The sequence below is a fragment of the Tinamus guttatus genome, unplaced genomic scaffold (genome assembly GCF_059628265.1).
Source record: "Tinamus guttatus ecotype Peru unplaced genomic scaffold, ASM5962826v1 Tinamus_guttatus_pri_ptg000116l, whole genome shotgun sequence".
NCBI lineage: Eukaryota > Metazoa > Chordata > Aves > Tinamiformes > Tinamidae > Tinamus > Tinamus guttatus.
In genome coordinates, this window is record NW_028288650.1 from 2,706,723 (window position 1) to 2,732,310 (window position 25,588).

The 25,588-nt window shown below is 46.8% G+C and overlaps 2 protein-coding genes across 4 annotated transcripts in view; one reads left to right on the forward strand and one right to left on the reverse strand.

Annotated features, from left to right (window-relative positions):
• Nucleotides 1–17,042, forward strand: part of MRPS5 (mitochondrial ribosomal protein S5) — a 48,927-nt gene extending 31,885 nt beyond the window's left edge. Inside the window, exons 6-11 of the mRNA XM_088521294.1 lie at nt 4,280–4,370; nt 7,583–7,629; nt 8,442–8,499; nt 9,457–9,519; nt 14,953–15,089; nt 16,813–17,042. Coding sequence (XP_088377420.1) covers nt 4,280–4,370; nt 7,583–7,629; nt 8,442–8,499; nt 9,457–9,519; nt 14,953–15,089; nt 16,813–17,037 — 621 coding nt within the window. The 3' untranslated portion in view covers nt 17,038–17,042. The remainder of the gene's footprint in view (nt 1–4,279; nt 4,371–7,582; nt 7,630–8,441; nt 8,500–9,456; nt 9,520–14,952; nt 15,090–16,812) is intronic.
• Nucleotides 17,043–21,381: 4,339 nt separating this feature from the next.
• Nucleotides 21,382–24,279, reverse strand: LOC104575361 (mal, T cell differentiation protein). 3 transcript variants are annotated; one of them, XM_010222698.2, is made up of 4 exons: nt 24,165–24,279; nt 21,868–22,035; nt 21,636–21,764; nt 21,382–21,456 (listed from the first exon to the last, which is right to left on the reverse strand). In XM_010222698.2, the coding sequence occupies exons 1-4, from the start codon at nt 24,249–24,251 to the stop codon at nt 21,382–21,384; spliced, it is 459 nt and encodes a 152-aa protein (XP_010221000.2). In that variant the 5' UTR covers nt 24,252–24,279. The 3 variants fall into 3 exon arrangements, with proteins under 3 accessions (XP_010221000.2, XP_088377358.1, XP_088377359.1); XM_088521232.1 differs by lacking the exon at nt 21,636–21,764 and having other exon boundaries at nt 24,165–24,254; XM_088521233.1 differs by lacking the exons at nt 21,636–21,764; nt 21,868–22,035 and having other exon boundaries at nt 24,165–24,251.
• Nucleotides 24,280–25,588: the final 1,309 nt, after the last annotated feature.

The window sequence follows — 25,588 nt, forward strand, 5'->3', positions numbered from 1 at the left end:
ACAAAGTAAAGCTGTTTTGCTTGGTTGTCATTTATGGGTATCAACTCTGTGAGAATAAAACCAACAGTAGCATTTACTGTTGGTATTATCTGTGCCCTGGTCCTTTGGTGTCAACAGCACTTTCTGTTGCTATTTTAGTCCAGGACTATCTCTCACATTCTTTATTATGTTGAAGGTAGAGCTGCCTGTCATTTTTTTTCCTGGATTTTTTTCTTTTTTAACTTTCTAGGAGTGTGGGAAGGGAGGGAAGAAGTGAGGACAAAAGATCTTTTTAATACTCACATACTAAAATTAGTTATCTGGGTCTTCCCTAGACAGAATAAATCAATGTAAATAGCCTATTTCCAGGTACTAGTGTGAGTGGGTATTCTGAGAAGTGGGAGGCTGGTATTTTTCATCAAGATAGCGATGAGAGCCTTCAAGAAAGGCTAATTTTGTCTGATAGTCAAGATACTGTGGAGCAAATGAAGCCCCATCGTGGGCTCTCATCTGAATCTTGAATCAGTCTGAATCCTTGAATGTCGTCTCCAGGAAAATGCCTTCCAGACAGTAGCTCACTTGAATTGCATTGAGATCAGATATACCTTACAGTACTGCAGTATTGGCAGTTCATATCTGGGTCCCCATGTGCCAAGAGTTTGTGCAAGACCTGTAATTTCTTAAAGTTGGCGGCTTCTGCCCACGTGAGTCTGGTCATTTGTTTGTTTTTCCCTTTTTTTTCCCTCCAGACACCCATTTGAAGGTTTGTGCTCTTGCAGTTGGTGTTGCCTGTGCTCGTTTGCTCGTTCTGAATGAAGCCCTTAGCAAAAACCAGGGAATCTCCGTCCTGGCATCGTTCAGGGCTGGGGACACCAAATGCTACGTGACAGGGACCAGATGATCTCCAGAGGCCCCTTCCAACCTGAACCATTCTGGGATTCTGTGTGGGACTTTCATCAGGCTGTGCAGAAACCTCTTGCCTAAGAAGCACTACTTTTATGGTGGCGTGAGGGAGTAAAATCAAAAGACCTAGGGTTTATTGTGCAAAAATGATGCAAAGGACCTTAAGTGTCTCTAAGTCAGCAACTTACTATATGTATTTTTTCAAAAGTACATGTAACTATCTGCAGGGAGAAGGAACACAGAAAGGAGGTAATTGCACCACTGTAGTCATTTGTTCTGCATCCACTAAACAAGAATAAATTGTCCAGATGCAACAGGAGATGGTTAATATAATAGAATATAGGGCCATAGTTTCAATTTTCCATGTAGTAGCAAGAAACCCATTAGTATGTGTTTGTTTTAAAAGCACAGAATTAATCTTGGTAAACTCATCACAGATAACTGTGTTTTAAAACCACAGTAATATTTTTCTGTGGCAAAAATACAGTTCCTTAATGCACAGAATCCAAAACCTAAATTTCTTTTTGTAAGGCTTTGGAAATTGTTTTCCAGCCATTGTTTCTGGAAATGGCTTCTAAAAAAAAAAAAAGGTTTGTGAAAGAGAAATGCTGCATGAAATTACAGTGTCTGAGATCTCTTGTTTGACATACTTGACTGAAAAATTACATGGTGTATGTGGTATTCTCTGAGCAATAATTTGCTTCAAATGAGATGTTGGCTAAAATGTATTTGTGGGATATTGTGGCTATAGGCTTGGCTTTCAGAGCTATTGGGACGCTTTCTCTTCCCTGGGTCGTGCTGACTGTGTCTGTAAGAGATGATAAAAATATTTGGGCTCGGATATTGGCACCTGGCTGGAGTGGAGCTGAGTTTGGAGGTGGTCCTTTCCCTGTGTTCCTGTGCGAGGGGCAGGTGAGTGCAGGTTATTGGGGTATTGCTGCATCTGTCGGTGCTTCGCGCGCCGGGGCTGGAACTCCGTCACGTGCAGGATCGTTAGCTCCGAGTGTCCCATGCTGAGAGGCTGCAGCTGCTCAATCAAATTCCCTGAGAGAGAAATGCTTCATTTACTCCAATGGAGAGCTGTGAGAGAGGGTACGGGTGTTCAGCAGCACGGACTGACCAATTCACCCACGGATAAACTCACTGCGCCTCGAGATGGTCACATCTTAGCGGTCTTAGAGAGATTGATTTGCCTTCTCCTGCAGTACCACCCGTGCCTGATACATACGTAGGTGGGAACCTATATGTGCCACTTGGTGTTGCTGCCATCCCGTTGTGCCCTGCCGCCGCCTGGGGGTCTGGGGTGCAGCTGGGGGAGGTCCTGTCACCCGTCCCGCTGCGGTGACGTTGTCCGTGTGGCAGGGTGGCTGCGGGGGGCAGTGTGAGGCGCGCTGTGAGGAGGGTTGAACACGCGTCTGTTTTGGAATTAAAAAAAAAAATCTACAGGCTTTAAATCTGTCTCGATTAAAATCTAGTAAATAAGGGTTATTCTGCCTTAATCGCAGTCTCTCTTTGGAGGTTGCGCTGTTGGGAAAGTGACGAGCTACTAATTGTGGATTCATTAATTCCCTCGCAGCGTAATGGTGTGTTTGAATTCCGGGCAGGAAGGGAAGTGCCGCGGCAGGGAGGGGGATGATGGAGCCGAGCGGTTGCACCGGGATGAGCTCGGGAGGCCCCTCCGGAATGCGACGAGCACGCGGGGCCGGAGCCGGAGCCCGCTTTCCTGCAGGATCCAAAGGCAGCCCCTGCAGCAGCCCATTGCACAGGTCCTTATTGCCACCTTCTGGAGAGGGAGAAGAAGGAGCTTTAAGGAGAGTCCCCCAGGGAGTCTCGGGTTTGTACGAGCACCTTTTCGCTTTGGTGCTTGGAGGCACTCATATTCACAGAGCAAAAACAGGGTGTTCCTGATGTGTCCGGAGAGACCATCGCTCCGGATCGGTCCCTTTTCTATATTGCCCCATTACTGCATGCGTTCTGTAAGCAACCTGTTCTCCCACGTGCTTGAATTTTCGGGCTTGCTTTTTAGCTCTTAAATGCAAGCTGTAAGATCATGAGAAGAAAAATAGCTTGGAATAAGCATACTGTGGCGCTGGCATTTCTTTGAAGCACCCTCTGGAACATGTGTGTACCTTGAGATTAAGAGCATCTTTATTTTAATGAATATATATATTCATTAATATATATATGTATATATTTTGGAAGTCCTCATTCCTAACCTGCATCCAGGGAAGTCAGTGGACTGTTATTGTGAATGTCAACAAGAATGATTAAGCCATGACCATATATTTGGTGGTAATCTATCTAAAAATATATGTTAAAACCAAGCTAGCTTACTGAAGAACTATATATGTCGAAAAAGGGCAAACAATACTTAATCCAGGTTTCATTTAACTGTTATGGTGGTAATTTACAGAAATCGTCCTGGTGCTTCAAGAAGGTAGACCTTGATGCAGTAACACCCACTGTGTTACAGAAAATATATATGCACATCTGTGTGTGTGTGTGCGTTAGTGTGTGTGTGTGTATGTGTGTGTATATAGACAAAGCCAAGGAAACCAGAGCAACAGCTAGACAGACAGAGGATTTCAAGTGATGTATTAGCCCATTTAAAGTGTGAAGACTAAAATATATTAGCCCGTTTAAAGTGGGAAGACTATAAAGCATGGGATGAAAAGACTCGAGAGAGCCAGAAGCAAACCTTGCTTTACAGAATACAGACCTACGGCCCCCTGGCTCTCTGTTTTTTGTTGCATCCCCTCACTTCATCCTAAGTGATTTTCTCTGTTTGAAATTATTGCAGAGCTTCTGTTAACATTTCTGGTTCCAGGAACCAGAAACCATTTTTCTTTCTCCTCTTTCTTAAATGAAGTCATCTTTCTAGCAGCTGCCATCTCAGTAATGAGTAGAGCTACAAATCAATGCCTTCTGCTGTCTGCAAGCAGATTTGAATCCCAGGCCTTAACCCATGTACAGCCTTGAGCAATTCCTGAGAGTGCTTCTAAAATACGTTAAAATGGAAGGGGGTGGGGGAGAAACGTTAACGTCACTTTTCATTTATTTGATTTTCTTACTGTCTGGTTTTCCATCGCGATTAAAATCACACTTGAAGCTAATGGTGTTAGAGGATATCTGTCATGCAAATAAACACAACGGAGGGGAATATGTTAGAGAAACTGCACTGAAATAACTTTGTGCATATCTGAGTTTAGATTCTTTGCAGCATTTAAATATTTAATGCCTCGAAGCCAGTGTCCCGCTGCAGATGATACTCATTCACAAAGGCAGGATGCATTGCAAGGCTCATCACAAACCTCTAATGCCTTGTTAATAAACTAACTCTTGAAAAAAATACAGTTGGACTGTGTCATCACAAGCTGCTTTGTATTTCTTTGTGCAGGTGAAAAATGTATTTTGTATGAAGGCAAAGGAAGGCCGAAAAAAATCAATTCGTGCTGTCGTTGCTATTGGAAATGGAAAAGGGGCTGCAGGTATGTGCAGTTAATGTGTGTGAAAAGTACCACATTAATCATTATTTGGAGTAAGGCTTTAGAGGACATGGTGATTTAAAGAAATATTTTGTACATTCTCTTTTTACAAAAGAAAATTCACTCTTTTTTCCACTAGGCAATATTAAAGTAGCTGTAAGAATTGAGAGTCATCTATAAATGTATGCTTTATAATCAAATTATGTACCTATTCACCAGGACACTTTATTTCATATAAAACATGATGGAAAAAGTAATAATGTGTCATTAGGGTTGGGGCATATCCTATGCTCTGATTAAAAACAATTTTTATTCTAGAGTGCTACAACCAGCCAGTGGCAGGTCTTAGCAGAAGGGATTATGTAGATATTATTATGTATCAATTTGTAGTAAATCTGTAAAATGAGAAGACCCTAATATTTAGTTTTACACTGAGTCTTTTCAAGAAGCTTCCTTATTTTACAGAAGTTCAGTCATAAGAAATCCACTTTCTAGATTTGCTGTAAATATTTTATTGAGATTTCTAGTGAAAAGTAGAATTTGACTCATGGCATTTTGAGTCCATAGTAACTTGAGTGACCCACATCCTGACCCATTTGTAGGTTTTCTATTTATAAAGATCTCTTCAGCCACTGATTTGAAGTCTAACCATAGAAACACTGTCCTGCATGAAATAAATGAGACAAACTGAAAGAAATATGAGATTATGGAGGACGTAATACAGAAACAGTAAATAGAGACTTTCCTTTTTTTTGTCTTTCTCAGCAAAGACTGGAGAATACTTCCCAGAGGGATTGAGAGGAGTGTTTTGTTGGTTTGTTTTTTGTTTTTCCCATGGAAGGGAGCTCTAAGCACGGCTCTGCTGCTGAGCAGTTCTGGACAAGTGACTTGTAGAAGCACCAAGCGCGCTCAGCGCAGCAGCATCGCATGACCTGGTCTTGCAGAGGGGCTCCCAGCTAATATCTTCACGTGTTTGTAAGCTCACACACTGCAAAGCCAGAGCACACGACCAGGCGTATTGTATGGCCTTCCCTCCCAAGGCATTTGCAAAGTGCTGCAATAAGTAGGCACGGTTCTTTCTTCAAGGGAAGTGCATAGGGCTCTTGGCCAGAAGAGCCTTTGAGCTGGTCAGATTTGCTCCTTAATGAAGAGACCAAAAAATCACTGCCCTGCAGCTTCTTAAGGGGCTGCCTGCACAGTAAAGAGCTGAGGAAAAATTCTGCACCCTCTTGACTAATTCAGTTATCCCTGTTGGTGGGGTCTCTCATGTAGAGAAGGAGCAGGTCCCATTATTGTTTTTTTATGAATTTTCCTCCCTCAGTTGAGTGCATTTGAGGTCCTGCGTTTCGCTCTGTCAATTACAAAAATTATTAGGCATCCGTTATTTGACAGGACATGTTTTGCTTTTAGTTGGCTCAGGTTTGGCTCAGATTCTGAGCCAGTGGGCTAAGATGTGAGGACAAATTTATTGAAGACAGTACTAATAGATCTCAAGTATAAAAAGATTTGTAAAGGATCTGCACACTCACCCTGTACTGCACTTACATGCTTCTGGTTCTGTTGTTTAGGAAATGGTGTTAATCTTTCACTCGATTTTCAAGTACCATGAGCTAAAGCCTGTTTTATTTTTGCGAGATAAATTTTATTTAAGAAGCACCCTTGAATATGAAGCACTAAATTTCTCCTGCAAATGAGATAGTTTTCTGGATGTTCTCCTGAGGATGTAAACCAATGTACATTAAAATTCCTGTTAGACCTCAAACAGACTTGGAAATAAGAAAGCTATGCAGAATTAAAATGAGATTCAGCTGGCAGAAAAAAAAAAAAAGCCAGAAAGTGCATAGTTCTGAGGCAAACAGGTCAGTCATATGCATCTGTCGGGATGGGGGAATATAGGATGCATTATCTTGATGGCAGAGGACAGGAAATTTGCATTGTTACGTGACTGAAGCGGAGAAAAAGTCTATTTTGGGTGCATATGCCTTCCGAGAGCATTCACTTCTTGGATGTAAACAGTCCCCTTGCATTATGAGCTGAGCAGCTACCCCTGCTTTTGGGATGCATATGGAAGCTTGAATAAGCCACATGCATTTGCAGTTGCTCGCAGATTTGCAGAGCGTCATCCATTTGGAAGATGCAAGCCCAGATGTTTGCCTCAAGCTCAGTTGTAGCCGCAGTTTGGAGGGAATAGATAGAGGAAGGTGTGGTTCTCTTGCAGAAGAAAATAGCTCTGAAAAAAGGCTGTCTTCCCCTCCTCTGAAAGGCTTTTTTTCCATGAAATGTATGCCAGCATATTCCTGAAGACTCGCTTTAACGCATGCCCTTGGAATGGTTGAGTTGAGGCTGCCCAGGCGGCCTCATTTTTGATCGTTAACCCTGTGTTAATGTGCTCTGTGTGTGTGTGCAGCCTTCCCGCGTTCCCTTGTGCCGGGGTCAGGAGGTAGAAAGGGGTCACAAAGACCCAAAATCCCCCAAAAGCAAAATCCACCTGTTTGAAGTCAGGCAATTCGGAGTCAGTCCGTCCTGACCGTGGGCTACAGTCGATGCAGGTGGTGGAACAGCCTCCTGTTCACTCAGCAAGGTCAGTCGATGCCTGCAGACCCCGCACACCCTTTGAGGATACTTTGCTCTCTCTTCGTCACTGCCACAGCTCACCTGATGAGTAGAGCAGGTCAGAGAGGTTCAAGTACCAGCCTGTAATTGCAGTGTCTGATTTTTCTTCTGGTTTTCAGGCATGTATTTTTTGCCAATGCAAAAATGCTGTTCTCAGAGTCTGTATTTTGTGAGCACAAGCGCAGCCGTCTTTGCCTCTCGGGCCTTGGAGCTGCTGCTTGTGCAGACGCAGCGTCGCCCTCCTCCTTTCCCTTCCTTCCCCTTCCTTCTGCAGAAGATTGCTTTTTCTGGATGAAATAATCACCGTTACTCGATTATTTAGAACAACCACCCAAAAAAAGTCTTAATTTAAACCTTATTCATCTTTTTTTTTTTCCATACTACTGATGAGCATCCAGTTGATAGGGATTTGTAATGGATGAGTCGTTACTTTCTATTAAATGTATTTTTCTCTGAGCCATTTTCTGAGTATAATCTGGGCAATGGAGTAGAAATAACAGGGACCAAACTTAATTGTGATTTTTTCCTTCCATCGCCTTTCTCAAGGTCCTGCCTGATGCATGCATTTCTCACTAATAAAATGACCCTTTTCTGTCTTCCAGGGTTTGCAATGGGAAAAGCAGGTGACAGGATGAACGCATTGCGGAAAGTATGTTGATTAAAAATCAGCACAAACATTTCTTAGCTGTGCTTTTTTGAAAATAGCCAATATCTTTTTTTTGTGGTCTGTATGTAGAAATATATCCATGTGCATGATTTTTCCATCTTGGTACGTATAATGAGGTTGCTACTCAAGGAGATTCTGTTAATGCTTCATTTTTTCACTTATTTTCTGATATAATGTGTACACACAAAGGGGACAGATGATTTTTGTATTTTTTTCCCAGTTATTTTGATTTCAGGTTGTGATATTTTGGAAGCAAGAACAAGAAAAAATTATATTACGTTTTTTTAAAAAGATTTCTTCCTCCTTTTCTATAGGCTATTCTTGTCCCCCTTTGCTTATTTATTGCTCATATCTGTGTAGCATGTAAAGTCTGTTTATACAGCAATTGTGCAGGAATTTTTCTCTTATATATATGTAATGAATGTTTAAGGCTAATTAAGACTGTTAAAATGACTATTAAGGCTGCTTCAGATATCAAAATATGACTTGTACATTAATCTACTTTGTGATGCTTAGTAGCATCATTGGATTCATACAGTGGTTGCTGAATAAAAAAGACTTTTTAAAAGAAGAAGTCATTTTAAAATGTTGACTCTGTAAGGAGAAATAAGTTCTTTGAAATTTTGATGTTCATAAACTAAGAGAATTAGATGTGGCTAACCGTTTTTTCTTGAGGTTCCTTAACTTGGTTTTGGCTTTTTTTTTTTCTGTCTAGTTGACTAAAAAAAAGTAAATTCCAGATACTTTGCAGAAAATTTAGAGGAAAACAAATGTTTTGTGCCTTTCTTCCTTAGGCAAAGAACAAAGCGATACGCTGCTTGCATTTTATTGAACTCTATCAAGACCACACGAGTAAGTATTATCATTTTTCTTGGACTCTTTTCAGTAAGTACTGAATATGTCATCAAGAAATAGTTGCAACTAGTTGCATACCATTAAAAGATGTTAACTAAAGCTTTCTTTGGCCAATGCATTGTCATGGTCTTTGTGCAGCATTTTGATTCTCCAGCTTGCTATCTAAAATCTTGGCCCAGGCTATTTTAGCTAGACAGCGATGGTGTCAGAGGACCAAGTCCAACAACCTCTGTGTAAAACAAGTCACCGTTATCTGGGGTGAAGATGCAGTTTGCTCTTCACTTCCATTCCGGGTTGTACCAACAATTACAGGAAAGTCCTTGAAGAAAGGTTGTGTTACTGTTTCATAACACGAGCTGTTGTTTTTAAAATATTAAATTGGGAGGTTTTTCTCCCTTGCATTCTCCCTTCTCCACCGTGTTTAAAATGTGTAGAGCTAATGCATAGGGGTAACCTACTTATTTCAGGCTCTTAAGAAATTTTTATATAACAACACTGAACCAAAAAAATGAGTCCGGGGCTCTCTATGAATCGGAGAGAAAGCTAAAATGGGAACTCTTTTGTATGGAAAATCCAGTGTGGAAGCCTAAGGGGAAATCTTAGGTTAAAGGCTGAGTTACTAGAAAATCTAAATACTGGGAAGAGGGCTAAAATTCATCACACATGAGCTCAATTCAAAATAAGAATGATTAAATGCATGCTTCAGATTTTCAATGTGAATCTGGATTATGTTTAGCAAACACTAAAGTAATAGTCACAGGTGTGTAAATAGCCTTAATCTACTGCAGAACTTTACCTGGATTGACCCTTCTCTTTAATGAAGTCCTTGAAACAGAGGAAACTAGTTTCCCGTGCAGATTTCTGAAGAAGTGCACTCCTTACACATGCTAGCTCAAAGCTTTTCTCCAAGAACAGTTATGCTCTAATTCTTCTTTTTTTCCTTTTTCCTTCCAGTTTATCATGACATTAATGTGAGATTTAAAAGGACAACCATCCGCATGAAGAAGCAAAATAAAGGTAACTAAAAGCTGCCTGGAAATTTTGAAGTTTTATTAATTGCTGCCTATTATTTACTTGAGGAAGGTAATTTTGTACAATGTTCATTTACTTCAGAGAGGTATCATTCGATTATGGTCTACTGTGCCTTGTTGAAGATGACCTGTTGTTTTTCATTAGAAATTCTTGCTGTAGTTGACTTTGTTTTTATATGTCAGGGTTTCTCCCTTTCCCACAAATTCAGTTTTCTTTAACCTCTGCTGCTTCCCCTTCTCTTTGGCTCCCAGTCCATGTCTCCCATGTGTTTTGGGGGGTTTTTTTCTTTTTCTTTGTTTTCTTTTTTTCTCTCTCAGGTTTCCAAAAATGTAGCTCCTCCTGCTCTAAAACACAGAGAAGTTTAATCTCCTTCTCATAGTGGAGTTGGAGGCAAATGCCTTTAGAAGTATCGTGCGGACTTTTGTTCCCACCATATACCGCACACATGTTATGGAGAACTGATATATTCTTTCCATTATTTTTCACCATTTTAATCACTGTTTTCAAGACAAGGTTCAGAGATATTTTTGTCTGCAGCACTGGGAGTGCTTCAGATGTGAATCTGAGTGCAAGTGCCTCAGATCGATGCCTTTTGAGTAGCCACATCAGCCCTGCTGACGGGCCAGTTTCTCCAAACACTGTGCTGGGGCAGAATGGGCAGCAATCTTCCCTCGACTGCCTCACACTACCCGTGGCCCTGAGCTGGAATGAGGACAGCATCCAGCCCGCCGCTCCATCAAAATTGCTTTATTTCCCCTAAGATAAAAGCCCAGCAGGAGCTCCCAGCTGGAAACCAGGGCACTCTCCATGGAAATTCTCCACGGTGTCTTCTTGCCCTGCACCAGACCAGTTCACAGACCATCTGGCTGCTGCACAGCAGCAGGTTTCATCACTCTGTCTTTGCAAGATGTTCTCCTCCACTTCGACCTCATTTGTAGATGCTGCTTTAGACTCCTGTCTGTTAGATAAAAGTATTTCCGAGTCCACAACAGGTTGCCCTCAGCTCATTGATCTGATCTTCTACATGGCTGCTAATCTGTTAAAAGTGCTTCCAAAAAGTGTTTTCAGTCTGTAGTGGTACTAAGTCATCGTTGATAGCAGTGCAGCATCCCAGCATGTCTAATGACAGCAGTTCAGCACCAACATGGGCATCTCCAGCCAGGCTTCCTTGGACAATTACTGATTAGACATCCCAGCAAGACCCAGCAAATGCTCAGATGGTCGTCTGTTTTCTCCTGGTAAATAAGGGAATGTCTCATTCCTTCCCCAGTGATGCACCTCATGGGATTTATAGTCTGTAGAGATGAGGAACGTGTACCTGCCCAAGCACAGGCTCCTGTCATTGCCTGGGCTCCCGCTCAAGAGAAGAGGACCCAGGGCCGCAGCTGTATAGATTTATTTGGGGAAGCTTTGCTGTGTATTGGGCAGGAAATCGAGGGAGGACCATGACAGCTCTCACCTCACCGTTTGGTGAGAGTCCTGCAGACATTGCCACTCAGTTATGCGTGCGTTGTCTCTCCACCAGCCTCTGCTCAAGCAGGGACCTTCCAAGGACTCGGGGAATGCAGTGCTCCCTTTCTGCTACCCCTTCCTCATCTTCAGAGCTGTTCCAGTCTGTGCTCTGCAGCTGCTGACGTTCACAGCAACCTTGCAACCTGGCGTCATGCTCTTCGGGGTTGCACCATAAAAGCTCTTATCTATGAAGTAGCTTTTGCAGTTAAAGGTTAGCTTGCTTCTAGTGCCTTTCAGGTGAGGAGTGGTTCCATTTATCTTCTAGGCAGCTTCTGTTTTAAAGAGCTTAAGTGATGATGTGAGGTAATTCCTTTGCATGAGATTTTGAATTAGACAAACACGTGCAAAGGTTTGATCCCTTCCAACCTTAACGATCCTGTGACTCAACTCGCTAAACAGTGCTTTGCTTTTGGAACAGATGCAAGTAGAGGCCGTTTCACAGAAAACAGCTTTAATTGCAGCTCGGTGTCCTCATTGTCCTGCAAATATGCAACCAGGAAATAAAGCCAGCTGCGTGCCTGCCCCTCTGTAAGTCACTTTAGCTTCATTATGGCAAGACCTGAACTGCAAGAGCATTCAGCGATTAGCTCATAATGAGTCACAAACTTGGGATGATTCTTCAGCAATAACTGCCATTGTGTTCAGTTACTTAATTATTTCATCAGTTTCTACAACCTTTGACTAAGCTGAAGCATTGGCACTTTGGGCATGATGTTTGATTTTGTGTAGCTAATATTCTCCTTCTGCACTGTCACATTAATCATATGAGAAGATAATTATTCATGTGCAGAGTTTTGAATATATATTTTGCAAGCATCCAAAATTGCTATGAATCTTCAACACAGTTTTTACTAGATGACATTATTTTTGTTCTGAGATAAGGGCTTTTTTTGTAAATCAGTGTGACAGGAAAGTGATAGCGTGGGCTTAGAAAAATCTTCTCAAAGCAGCAGGCATCAAGCCACGTTGTCTTCTCGTTTGAGTTTCTGCAGTTCTGCATTTAATGACCCCTCAAGATCACAAAATTAAATAATTTGGCCTGTAATTTTTAAGTTAACCAGTTTTAACAAGCTTCAATTTAGGATTCAATATAATAAAGACGAACAAAGAACAGAAGCAGCACAACTGAAGTGCACATCGGTGATGCTCTTCCTGTTAAACAAGAAAGGTTGCTTTCGGTTGACCGCCGATTGCTATGGCGTGGAAAAATATTTTTAGAGTGCATTTTGTTCTAGGATTTGCATGTGCTGCAGCATTGTTCTGCCCATTTCTGTTTTGGTTTTGCTCCACCCCTAGATCCTTTTTCTGTTGCAGTTCAGTCAGCATTTCCCGTTTTTCTATTTGTGCTCCTGATTCCCAGCACAGCCCTGTGCACTTATTTTTGTTAAATGTCATCGCTCTCATTTCAGGCTGTGTCTCCCGTTTTTCAGGGACGTGTTGACCTCCCCTCCTCGCTCCCAGGACCTTCCCTGAGTTAATATCCTCCACCCATTCTTTTCCAGTCTCTCTTTCTCTGTCCAAGTTGTTAATGAAGGTATTAGCAGCAGCTGAAGCCAGAGCAGATTCTCAGCAGGATCTTGTATGAAAAACGCTCTCGGCAGCAGCAGGCTGCTCCTAATGGGGACATGTGCTTTAATGATGATTTTGCACGGTCATTATTTCCCTCGTTTGTTTTGTGAGCAAATCCTGCCGAATTCTGTCCAAATATGAAATCAGTTCCATCACGTTAGCACCTTAGGACTAAGGTAGACACACATGGAGTGTCTTTGGGCAGGACTCCAAGCACCCAAAGCCTCATTGATGACAGCATGTTCTGTGCCTGCCTGAGCATTGAATTTAAGCTGACTGCTCTGTACTGCTCACAAATTCCTCCTCCTTTTTTTTATATTTGAAAGCTATATTATTGAAACACATACATATATATATATATACACCTGTCCTTTGGGTCTTCCTCTGTCCTCCCTAGCTGCCAGCATGGGCCAGTGCTTAGCACCATCTGAGTATCCTGCCAGCATTTTCAGTTACACAACATATTCATATATATATATGTGCAAGGGTCCTCCAAAACACAGAAACCCCATTTCCACCTAATGAATATTTCCCCTTCTGTTTAGCTGATGGAATGAGAACTCCATTTCTTGAAGCAGGTTTGCTGTTGTCTGAGATTAAAAAAAACATCCCTGTACGTGCAGCACCCTGTGCTCAGAGCTGTAATGAGGGGCAGCACGTATCTTCTCTTAGTTACCTGCATCTATTTTCAGTGCAAGAAACTTCAGTAGTGTTCAGATGTTTCTGTTGTTTTTTATAGGCCTTGTTGGCTTAAATTGCAGTAATGCAGCACAAGTGCCTTAAGCAAGTTAAAAATGAGCACGACTGTGCACGGTTAGAGTTTGCACTCTGAATCCTTTGCTTTTGCATTGGGAATAAATTTTGGTCGGTGACTGCTTGACCAACTTGCTGGCTGATGAGTTTCGTGTATTCAAAATCTGCAGAAGTTGATGGTATTGAAATGGGAGAACAACAAAGATGCAAAAGGCCAGAAATGAGATGCTTTGAGGCCCTGGAAATGAAACTTTGACAAAGAGCCTCTCTGAGATCGTTCACATGTGATTGTGTCTAAAGCTTGATCCTGTCTCATAGTATAGAAAACAATATTTTTCTCAAATGCCAGAATAAATGTCTTTGGAGGGTTGTTGTTTGTTTACCAGTTACAGGTTAGAAGAATAAGGAAAATACTGGCACAGTAAAGCATGCAGCTCTGAAATACATTATTTTTTCTTCATTTACTCAGCAACAAGCCTGTCCTGCAGAATGGGCTAATCTGTAAAGCTGTCTTTGCTGCTTGTGAGTAAAACACATCAGAATTATCACAAAGCCCCTTTCTAAAGGCTGACAGAGCTAAGGGGCATGAAACCAGTCTCCCCCGGGAGCAAGGGAGCAAAACTGGCCCATTTTGGAGCCAAAGGAAGGAAGCGCCGTCGCTGCACGTAGGTACCTCTGCAACCCCCTGCACTCGCCTGCCCAGCGTTGGACATTCCTGTTTCCCGGAGCCTTCCCAACACCTGCAGCCGTGTGACAGGGGTCCTGAGCACAGCCTTGGGCTGTAGGAAGAGGCCAGTGGCCCCTGATGGAGCAGGGTGCCTGAGGACAGCATCGAGGACAGCATCGCTTCAAGGCTGCCGTTGGCTTTGAGCACAGGAGGAGACCAATTTACACATCTAAAGCAGGGTTTGAGAGTCAGATTGCCATCAGGGTTTACTGGAGCTGCTGCTCAGCAGTTGAGTGACTGAAATGGCAGGGAAAGCAGGTCACAAACTATGGAAGTTGCTCTTCGGAAGAGACAGTCTTGTAACCCTAGTGAGCAGCTCATCCCCAAACACCGGGATCCGCTCGCTCTTAGATCCTCTCTCCTTCTAAAAATTTCATTTTAATATGCTGAAGTGGCTTCTTTTGCTACTCTGCTGGTTGTTGGTTTTGGGCAATGCTGCATTTTGATTTGTCTCCTCGATGGAAGAAGAAAATTGCCTTATGTTTCATGAATGTTACCTGGGGAGGGAGCTGCACATGCGCCCACAGGTGCCATTGGCTCCACTGAGAAACTCTGCCCTGACCTGGGGTTTGCATCTCTTAATGTTTCTTTGTTTTGAGTGTACAGGTGGTGACATGTTCTGCTTGATTTTGCAATATTCTAAGTAGGAAATATTTAGTATAGAAAGAATGATTTTTATGTTAGCATAAAAGCGGTTAAAACTTGGGAAAATGGTACATTTACACCAAGTCATAGTTTCCAAGACATATTAATACATTCTAACATAATAGCTAACAAAGATGGTTAAGAAGAGGTCTTAGGTACTTTTTCCTTAACTAAGCTATATGTTTACACACACAATTTATTTTTTTCTACAGGCTATGGACTTCATTGCCACCGAGCTATCATCACCATCTGCAAACTAATTGGCATTAAAGACATGTATGCCAGGGTTTCTGGTTCCAAAAACTTGATCAACATCACGAGAGCTCTCTTTAAAGGCCTAACCGAACAGGTAAACTGCATATTCAGCAGTCCTATTTCTCAGATCAGGGGGCAGGCTATGATTGATGCCATAATAATCTGTGGTCAACCACAGTTTAAACTCAAGTCTTAAAGTAAAGAAAAATTTCCAAGAACAAACAAAATCCGTGCATGACTGTTTCCTCCTCCTACATCTCCTCCTCAGGAGCTGTCGGAAGTTGTCCCAAAGGAGCAGAATGTAGCTCTTCATGCCCAGCCAAGTGCCTCCAAAGGGATCCTGGGCTTTCCCTTGTGGTATTTGTGGTGACATGTTAAAAAGCCCAGGGCAGAGGAAACGGTGGCCCTGCTTTGGCTCGTGCTGCTTGTTTGTTTGTGTATGAGGTTCTCATTGCTGAAGCACCAAGCACGGCAGCACTTCTATTGCTAGAGTAACCAGGGTCCCTGAAACACATCACGGAGGGGACGTCGTGTCCTCTAGCACAAAGCACTTGCAGGGCAGGTGCTCTGAGCCAGTTGCCTGTAGCTAACAGAGCTCTCCAACATGCAGCATTTCATCTGGCTTAGTTTGAACACCAGCCTTAGGATGAACCAGTCCTTTGCAAATTTTGGTTATTTCATTAGGCCACAGTCTTGGCATCTGCCGAGGGGTCACCATTTACTTTGCCAATATTTAAACGTGGCCAGGCCCCCTTGCAAGGCTCTCATTGCCAAATCTATCGTCCTGTTCAGCCTTGAGAGAGCGGGTGGTCACAGTCCTCCCTGCCCACCGAGATGCTTGCAGGCTCTCTGCAGTGTCCATGGATATTCGGAGCTGAGGAAGTCCCTCGTGACATTTTGGAAGCGTTGGCTCTGAGAAGTCGTCCACAGAAGAAGTGGGAGAAGGGCCTGCTATATAGATCATTGCTCTTAAAGGTGTGCACTTAACACGGTCTTCTTGCTTGCCCTAAAAGGGAAAAGTTTTCTGGTCCCAGTCAGCATTCTGTGGAATCTGAGCCTTAACCAACCAACCCCTATGAGAATAGCATGCAACTGCAAATAATGCTGAGTTAATATGTTCATATTAGCTACAGTTACCTGTCAAGGCAGCAACACAGGTGTTTTCAAAGCAAAAATCGTATTAACATACTTGTCATTAATCTGTTTTATATCTTCATAATTTAGTGCTGGGAAGCATTCAGCAGGTCACATCTCTCTCCAGGAGCAACCAGGATGTGCTCTTTTCCTTTGGTTTGTTGTTGAGAGTGCAGGATTATCAGTGTTCCTCCTCCTCAGACTGACAGCACAGTGTTGTGCTTTGGTGCTACAGGTTATTAACATGCCGCCACTCGCATTTATTGGCAGGATGCACTTTTTCTAGCCAGAACCCTTCCAGAAACGAGTTCCTCTAGGGTGATGTTTTAGTGCTGGAAATTCAGCAGTGTGCCAGCTGAATTCCTGCTGCCTCTGCTATTAGTTATATCCTCAAGAATGTGCCTCGAGTTTATGCAGTGTTGCAACTACTTATTCATAAATTACTTATTTTTTGTCTAGCCTATACACCATATAAAGCTTCACCTCAAGTAGACCAACATGTTGCGTCATTGCTCCTGAGGTTAATGTTATCCAGGCATGATTTAAACAGGAATGAGCCTGAAGTGGAAAGCAAACCAGCCTTTCCTGTGATATTTGTTAGCCTGAGACTTCTGCTGATGTGTTTCTTCCTTCTCCTGCTGATCGTGTTCCCTCTTTCTCCTGCTCCTCCCGTCCCCCCGCAGAAGACCCACCAGCAGTTGGCCAACCAGAAGAACCTCCACGTCGTGGAGTTTCGGGAGGAGTGTGGCCCCCTGCCCATCGTTGTGGCATCGCCCGAGGGGGCCGTGCGCGAAGACCCCGAGCCCGAAGATGAGGTCCCAGACACCAAGCTGGAGTGGAGCGACGTGAAGGAAGCCCAGGGGATGAAGAAGAACCCCTGGGCGAAGGTCAGGCGGGCAGTGTGCTAGCAACCCCAGCCTTCTGCTCGGAGCTGCAGCCACTTTGCACCGTGCTCATGCTGTTCACGTTGCTGCTCACGTCTCTGCCTGTCAGTGACACCATTTGCTTGTCTCCTGGCCGCTTTTCAGCTATGAACATTAACAGGGAGACGGCCAGCGGACGTGGCATTGACTTCAGGCATTTACTCACTTCTACAAGGTGATTTGTAAGCAGCAGATCCCTGGTTTCATCCACAAACTTTCGGGAAACAACTGAAAAGATGAGGCTGTTAAAGAATAAAGAATCCTCAGAATGACATTAGTGTGGGTTTGTTTTTTGGTTTCTACTTGTTGTTGTTGTTGTTGGCTTTGGGTTGTTATTTTTTTTTCCAAATTGCCAATGCCTGCTTAAGCGTGGGAGTTGTCGGAGCCAGCAGCAGTGGAGTGTGCTCCCCATCTCCCTCCTCTGGCTCTCTTGTAATGCTGGGGGAGCTGTGAAATGAGGAGGTGCCCCAGGAGAGGGAGCGGAGGTGGCAGTGAGCAGCATCTGGGTGGATTCAGAGCAGCCTCCGACTGAAGATGGAGCCCAGCCCTTTCACGTAGCCCGCAGAGGTAGGTGCCACCAGCTAGAGGAACCAGGTAGGTGCCACCAGCTAGTGGAACCAGCTAGCTGGGGAAGCCATCACCCAAGTGCCACCAGAAGACCAAAGGGGGCTCTGCATCTGCCTGCAAGGACCTGGCAGCTGCAAGCTCTTGTCTTGGGCATTGCAAAAGAGATGCTGGAACTGAGTGTTGTGTTTCATGACAGAGCCTTAAAGCAGTCAGGGTATAAAATAATCCAGGAGTTTACTTCAATGTCTTCTGTGGCCAGAGCTCAAACACAGTAGCCATTTTGTCTAAGGTTTGTGGGTGCTTGTCAGCTATTACCTTGAAAATGCTGCAAGATCAGCCTAGGAATCTGCATTTGATGCTAAAAGCATTCGGGGCAATAGTTTTACATGATATAAAAGTTTCTAAAGACAGCAGTGGTGTATGTACAGTGAGGCATGGTGAATTTAATTGAATTCTATGCAACTGTTAATCCAAATCCTAAGTGAGCGGCCGTGCCTGCTGAACAGCTGGCTCAGTGTTTTGTTCCCGTGTGCTGGCCGAGTCTAAATGCAGGATGCAAGCAGTTGGGTTTGCAAACTTTCTTCTAAGCAGCACAGCAGAGCATGGGCACACTGAGCTCGCCTCCCACTGCTGCTGTAACTCATGATAGTGAATAAACCTGGCCTAAAGCAGGCAAATCTTGGATCATTTCACCGCGCTTAGACTTGCCTCTGTCCTTGCAGAAACGCTGTGAGAGAAGCAGCCTCTGCTCACTCGGATCCTGGAGATGGGCTCAACGGGACCAGCTGTCGTTGACGTCCCCGTGCTGCAGCGAGCAGACGTGTCGTGCCAGCGTGCTCCTCTCTGCGCTCTGGGTTGTGTTTCCTTGCTCTGAACATGCAGGTAAGCACCTACCTGGGCACGGGGCCGCGGGAGATGGTAACAGGCCAGGAATCAGGCTCTGCCGTGCCCCCATGCTGGGTTTTGAGGCCTTCATAAAATGTCTGGAGGAGGTTCCTTTTCTCCCAGGCTTGTACATGTTGGTCTAACATCTACTCAAGCTCGTAGCTGCTTGTACAGTTGTTACACCCAGCATCAGAAACCCCTGCATTTTCCATGGAGCAGGCCATGATCTTCTCCTGTCTCTGCGCTCAGAGCTGCAGTTGGGAAGAGGATGGAAGTGCTCACTTATATTTCGTCGCATCCGCAGAGGCATTGCACGTGACTCGCCTTTCAACACAAGGTATTTTGGGGACCCAGTGCCCCTGCATTTGTGGAGCAGATAGAATTACGGTTAGGTATTCTCTAATTAAGAGCAGCCAGGAAAGCAATTTGGACATAGTGACGTGCCTGTAGTTGCATGTGTTTGTATCACAGGAGCTGGGGGGGCTGCTTTGTTTTTAGCTGTCGTGTAGCGCCGAGGCAGATGCCCGCAGGCTTCATCTAGCTGCTGAGGAAGCTGCAGGAGAAAAGCAGAGGTGGAAACCGCAGTTTGGAGCATGTGGAGCTTCCTTCCCGCACGTCTCAAGGTTTGCAGCCCGGTGGCGGCAAAGAGGGTGGAAAGGGAGCACGGCGGGGCCAAGGCTTGGCGTGTCCTTCCGCGGCACCTCCACACGCCCTGCAAGGTGCTTCCCCTCGCTCCGGTTCAGCTGAATAGTCGTCTCCCTGCCCTGGGTGGTGCAGGAATCGTCTCCCTGCCCTGGGTGGTGCAGGAACGCGCAGCGGCTTGGGCTGGGGCCGCCCTGGGCCCATGGGCTGGGTCACTGCGGGGAGGCGGAGGGAGGCTCTGAAAGCACTTAAAAAGCTGCATGGGCCATTATAGGAATAAGCATCCCTTCCGGGGAGGCTTGCACCTAACCCAGACAAGTGTCTCTGGAGGATAGGCCTGTTTTGGCTTCCCGGGGGTGACGCGCAATAGCCCCAGCGCGCCCCAGCACGGCGTTCATCGCACCCGACGTTTCCACAGCTTCTCCGGCCGGCGTTGCCCTGGGGCGTCTTAGTGGGCACCAGACACAAGGGGCAGGAAGGGAGGTCCCAGGGGAGTCTCTGGGCAGCCTCTTCCATTCCCAGAGCGCAGGGAGGTCCCAGGGGAGTCTCTGGGCAGCCTCTTCCATTCCCAGAGCGCAGGGAGGTCCCAGGGGAGTCTCTGGGTGGCATCTTCCATTCCCAGAGCTCCGAGGCGTCCCGTTCCCCTGGCACTCAGGGCAGGCGGGGGCTGGGGGATGCTGGAGTGCCTCTCCCATCTGCTTTTCCTCTTTTTCCGCACAGGTTCTTTTCCAGCGCTGCTTCTAACAGGGACAGAGGGAGGCGCCTGATTTGGGGCCACAGCAGAGGGGCCAGGCAGGCGAGCTGGTGCGGACCGGCGCGAACCGGTGTGTGGCAGAGCCCGGGGAGCAAAGGGCAGCGTGAGGCAGGAGGAGCCGCAGGAGAGCAGGTAGCGACAGGGTGCAGGAGAGCCAGGGCGTGCCTCAAATACCTCCACCAAAAAGGCGTCTTTGTGCTTTAACGCTCCATTCTGGGGCATTCACAGCAGCAGGGCAAACCTGGGCGTTAAATTCCCCCCACTCCCTCATGACGCGGGGCAGGAACCAGTCCCAGCAGGAGCAGGTTGAACCTCCAGAAGCGGCTGCCGCTGTCGCAGCGGGTTCGCGCTTGTCACATCAATGCGAGCAAACTGGTCGGGCTTTTAAAAGAAAAGGTTTTCAATACGGAAAAAATGAGGGGAAAAATACTACTAGTTGCCCCACTTTGCAATTAAAAAGCTTCAACCACAGCTTTTGGTTGAAGTCCCAAACCTGAGAAATCCCCCTGGATTCTGAAAGAGCAGATGTGTCTCTCCTTCGCCTTTATTTCCCTCCCGTTCTGCAGTCCTTGTTATCATGCATGAATTTCAGACTCCCAAGTAGAAGTGATGAGAGTTCATATGAACCCACTGCACCTTAGGAAACTGTGAACCCCCTCTGCTTCTTGGTGCAAAACCCCACTGTAATGAACTCACGTGGCAGCAAAGACCCTCACGCACATACAAAACTACAGAAAATCTGTCTTTATTGGTAACAGAGGGTTTGAGAGCAGCCGTGCGCCGAAGACGAGCATCGTCTCTGCTTATTCTTATGTCAGTTACCCCTATAATTCTCCTGCGGTCTCTACAGTGCACCTTCTTGGTTGTATTTCACAGGGATTAATGGCAGTGCTAACGCCTCGGGTTGCAGCTGGGCCTCATAACTCGGCAATACCCATCGGGGCTGCCGGAATCCGTATTTCCCTCGAGACTGCCCATTTCTCATTGCAAGCCAGAGACAGCATTTCTGGAACCTGTGTGAAATATTCTTTTGGCAAGTCCGATTCGGAGAGGAAAATAGTCTTACATGGCCAGATTGCAGTGGAAAAGGCCAGATTTCATGCTTGTGCTCCTGAGAGCACTGGTTGCTCAGGCTTCCTGTGGGAGCAAGAACACTGGAGGTGTAAGGGAGACTTAGGAATATTTTGGCGCTTTGAATCCAATAATACTATTCTGTTTAAAGCTAGATTTCTTTCTATTTGGGTCCCACTTACGAACAACACACCATACCCAACCCAGAAGAGACTGAAGGGGAACGGCTCATGCCAGGACACAGAGGTTTCTCTGGCAGGCTCTTTTCCTTCACCGCCACAGTCCCGCACACCAAGCTGCTTGTTTATAGCCGAAACGCCGAACACCAAAACCCAGCCCCAGCCCGAAAGTGCAGTCGTTGAACAACTCGTGTCTGCGGGTGGCCGCGTGGCGCACGCGTCGGGGGAGATTCAGGATGACTTCCACCGCAGCAGCGAGTACACCTGATGGATCACATACATCAGCGTAGCCAGGAATGCAAATACCTGCAGTGGAAAAATATGCTAGCCAGTTAACTTTTTATTACAGAGCACGTTTCCTCGTGTTGAGCAACCGGCTCGTAACGCGTTATGTTAGTGTTGACTTTTGCCCAGTGGGAGACACCCACGCGAAGCAGGGCAGGAGGGAGCCCCTCACGTGCTGCCTGCTTGGCCTGGGCACTCACCACCGCAGCGATGTTCTCCTGGTAGATGAGCTGTGTATTGCTGGAGGACCGTAAGAGGTAGGTGACGTAGGCTTCGAGCACAGCGGCGCTGAGGTAGAAGAGAGCGGCCGTCCCGTGGCAGAAGGCGTCCTAAAAACACGGGAGCGCGTCGCAGCGGGGCGACCAGCTCCCCCAGGCCACAGCTCAACGTGGAGCAGCAGCAAAAGGCACCGTTGGCTACGGTGACACTTACCAAGGCGACCCAGAAGCGGCTGCCGCCGTGCACCCCGCACAGGTAGAGGCACAGGAGGGCGATGGACATGACGAAGCAGAGCACTGAGACAAACATGATCCAGCCTTGTGCCACGGTCAGCACGACCTTGCTGGAGGCCACCAGGATCCAGACGAGGCCGCCGAAGATCTGCAAGCCAAAGCGGAGCAAAGCGCGGCTGAAAGGAGCTGCGTCCAACCTGGCCTGCCCACGCGAGCGGCGCAGACCCACGGGTTAACCGAGACCTCGTGCAAATGCCACCCGAAAAGCAGAGTGAATAGGTTGAAGACACCTAATGGAGTTTTACTGCCCAAGTTGGGGGAAAGGGGGTTGCAGCGCGCCGGGGAGACAGGTTTGCGTTGCTGCTCAGGCCTTTGGGGGCTGCACAGGGGCTGTGCGAGCTCCCGGCCACGGCGAAGGTAGCGGTGGGACCTCGTCTTCACTGGCCTTGGGAGTTGGCTGTGGGTTGTCCCACAGGGTGGGGAGCACAAGAACGGTTGTATCTACCTGCCCTTTCTCCACCACCAGGTCCTGTGCAAGGGAGCGCGTGCGGGACGCCCAGCCCTGCACCAGCAGCGTCCCTGTGCTGGAACGCACGCTGTTCTGCAAGAAATCAACCCGTTTTTTCTGAACATCTGCCAGCTTTGGGCTGCCGCAGCACCTCACAATGAGGAGCTCCTCAGGGACCCCTCGCTCCTCCCTGGCAGCAATCAGTTTTGCTGTTAAATTCCCTGAGGACAAGTGAGCCCTGCTGCTGTGGGAATCATGCGGCCGATCAAGAAATCCCAGGGCCAGTCTTCACTGCTGGCCAGGTGCTGACTCCTACAAATCATGGCATTTCCGCTCCTTGGAGGCATTTTTCAAGTGGGAAAGAGGCTTCCCTCTACTTTGTGATATCCAGAAAACATCCTATCATTCATTTCACCCCAGATCTGTAGGAGGAAACACCTTTCTGCTTTCATAGCGAAAAGGTGCAAGTTAGATCAAAGACATGGCTGTGACCTCCCAAATCCCTGGAAGAAAGAGGCTCTTACAAAGTGCTGCTTCGTTGGCATGTCCCATCACAACCAAACACCAACACCTGAACGCAAACCCGGGCCCTGTAATAACTCCTGCGTGGAGTCTACGTGACTGCATTGCAGATCCCAGGGAAAGCATGCAATTACTGCACTAAAAAGCAGCAAGATCAGGGGCAGATGTTGGGGCGGGAAGCACCGCTCCTAATCTCCTGCCACCTCCCAGGTCTCTGCCGCCCGCTGTGATTCCTCCGTGGGGCAGACCCGGTTCCATTGGCCGCCCTGGTTTTGTGGCCCTGCTCTTCAGCCTCTCATGGAAAAGCAGCAAAGCGGCGAGAGGCTCCTTCTGCAGCCATGGGCAGCAGCATGGGCAGTGCAGTCGGAAAAGCTCCTTTTAAACCGCGCGGCGCATTTACAATCCCAATCTGACTGCAGCCCTTCTTGGTGTCTCCAGTTTATGGCTGCTAGCTGTAATCCAGCTACAAAAAAAAAGCTCTTCGAGCAAGATAAACGGCACGAATTAAACCTAGCCTCGCAGAATAAATACGGCAACGCTTAATCAGCGCAGCCCAATGTGGCAACCATCCGTGCCGCAGGTCGGCCCTTCTGGCGTTTTAGCACCCGTCCAAATGCTTGAGATGCCGCTCTGGACGTGCTGCAGGAAACGCCGCGGCTCGGGGGAGCCTCCTCCTCTGTACACAGCGGCACAACCCCGTTGTAGACTGTCCGAGATGGAGATAACACGCTGAAACGCGGCTTTTCGGCATTCCTCCGTCCCCCCCGCAGTGCCCAAGCCCTTTGTACACACGTTTCCAAGCCTTTCCTGAACACAGGAGAGTTTGTGGGTTATTTCCCCCCTGCTTTAAGCTGTTGGGCCAAGGACAGGGAAACAGCTGGCGGGATGGTGGCACGCTGCCTCAGGCCCAGGCAAGGGCAGAGCCTTTCTCCGGGCCTTGGGAATGCCGGATTAGCCCCATCATCGCCTGCTGGCTATCGCTGGGAGATGGAAGTGGTGTGGATCCTGGGAGATGGGCTGGGTGAGGCGCCAGGGGAGATTTTGGTGCAAGGCAGCTGTTTGTGGCATGAAATAACATACGCCCCTCCTCAGGCCCGCGGCTGGATGGCTCAGTGTGGGGCAGGAGAGACCACGAGGTGGGAAGGAGCGGCGAGGACCTGCGCCAGCCTTCACTGCCCCCCATGCTCAGATCATCTCTGGTTCCCCTTCCCATTGAATTCACCGGGCGAGCGGCGCGGGGCACTCACGATTTCGGGGATGAAGAGGACATCAGGGAAGGTGGTCAGCACAGCCAGGCCCCTGGGCAGGGAGGTGTCGGAGGCGGCCGAGGACATGGCGAGCCTTTCTCCGCGGTGTCCGCCGGCTGCTGTGGCTCCGAGCGCTGCAGGCGGCTGCCGAACGGGGCTGCCCTCCTCTCCTCCCTCCCTCGCTCCCTCCCTTCTTCCCTCCCACCCGCAGGTGAAGGTGTCTGCCAACGTGCAGGTGCGGCCGAGCGCCGCGCCGGGGGCTCCTCTGCGGCGCTGGAGCCTGCGGCACGCGGTGCCGGCGCCAGCGGCGCTGCCCACGGCGAACCAGGGCCTGCTGCTGATGGGAGGGAGATGCGGGAAGGAGCCCGAGCGGGTCCCTGTGCTGGGCACGCGGGAAGGGAGGCCAGGGGAGCTGATGGGGATGGAGCCCCAGCTCTCCCCACCCCTGCAAGGAGCCGGAGCGCCTCTCTCTCCCGAAGGGCGTTCGCCCTTTGCTCACTGGTACAAGGCATCTGTCTGCGGGTACCCTGCTTCCCATTAAAGAGCTTTACATCTGTGATAATCACCTGGTATAAGGGGGTGATTCTCCTTGTTTCAGTCGTATTTCAAAATCGAGAAAAAATGCAACAACGTAAGTACCAAATTGAAAAGACTTCAGTAAAATTGGTATATAATATGTAGTGTATATATGTTGATATATGTTTATATTTGTAATATATAATTTAAATATATATGTATAATAAAATTTATATACATATCTATTTATATATATACACCTTCAAAATTATACATTATTATATATAATATACATAATTTAAAATAATTGCATATAACAGTATAATTCAGTGAAGCAAATGAACATGATTTGTACCCAAGAACTGGCCTCAGTAGTTAAGAAATGTGAACTGTACCAAGCAGTTGCTGGCAGGACAGACTGCAGTTTAGCTCCAGGCCACGTTACATGTGTTTTTACATCTTATCGTTGTTTTGCCTAGTATGCTGTTACTATTAACTAAGATAACGTTTATGTTCTTTTGTAACGGTTGGGAACAAAATTATGCTTCTCCAGAGATATGTATCACAGTGTAACCAGGAGCACGCAGGATTAACTAAACAGGGCCCATAAAGATCAAGACCCTTCAGGAGGAAGGTGCATGTGGCAAGGGGGTGTCCCGTGGGATTATAGCTAATAGTCTGTTAACACATCAGATTTCCCTATCATCTGCTGTAACCTTACGGCTCTTAAGTGGTAATGTTTCTACCTTATGTAACTATGATAGGTATTAGCTTATTGTTTTCTGTGCTTTGACTTTCTGGAGAGCCCTGCTGCCCAGAACACGCAGCAGAAGCGCCATGGCGAGTCCCAGGAGCGGGACGCTGAGGAGCGAGTGCTCCCCGCACGGCGCCTGCTCAGCGTTTTTAAC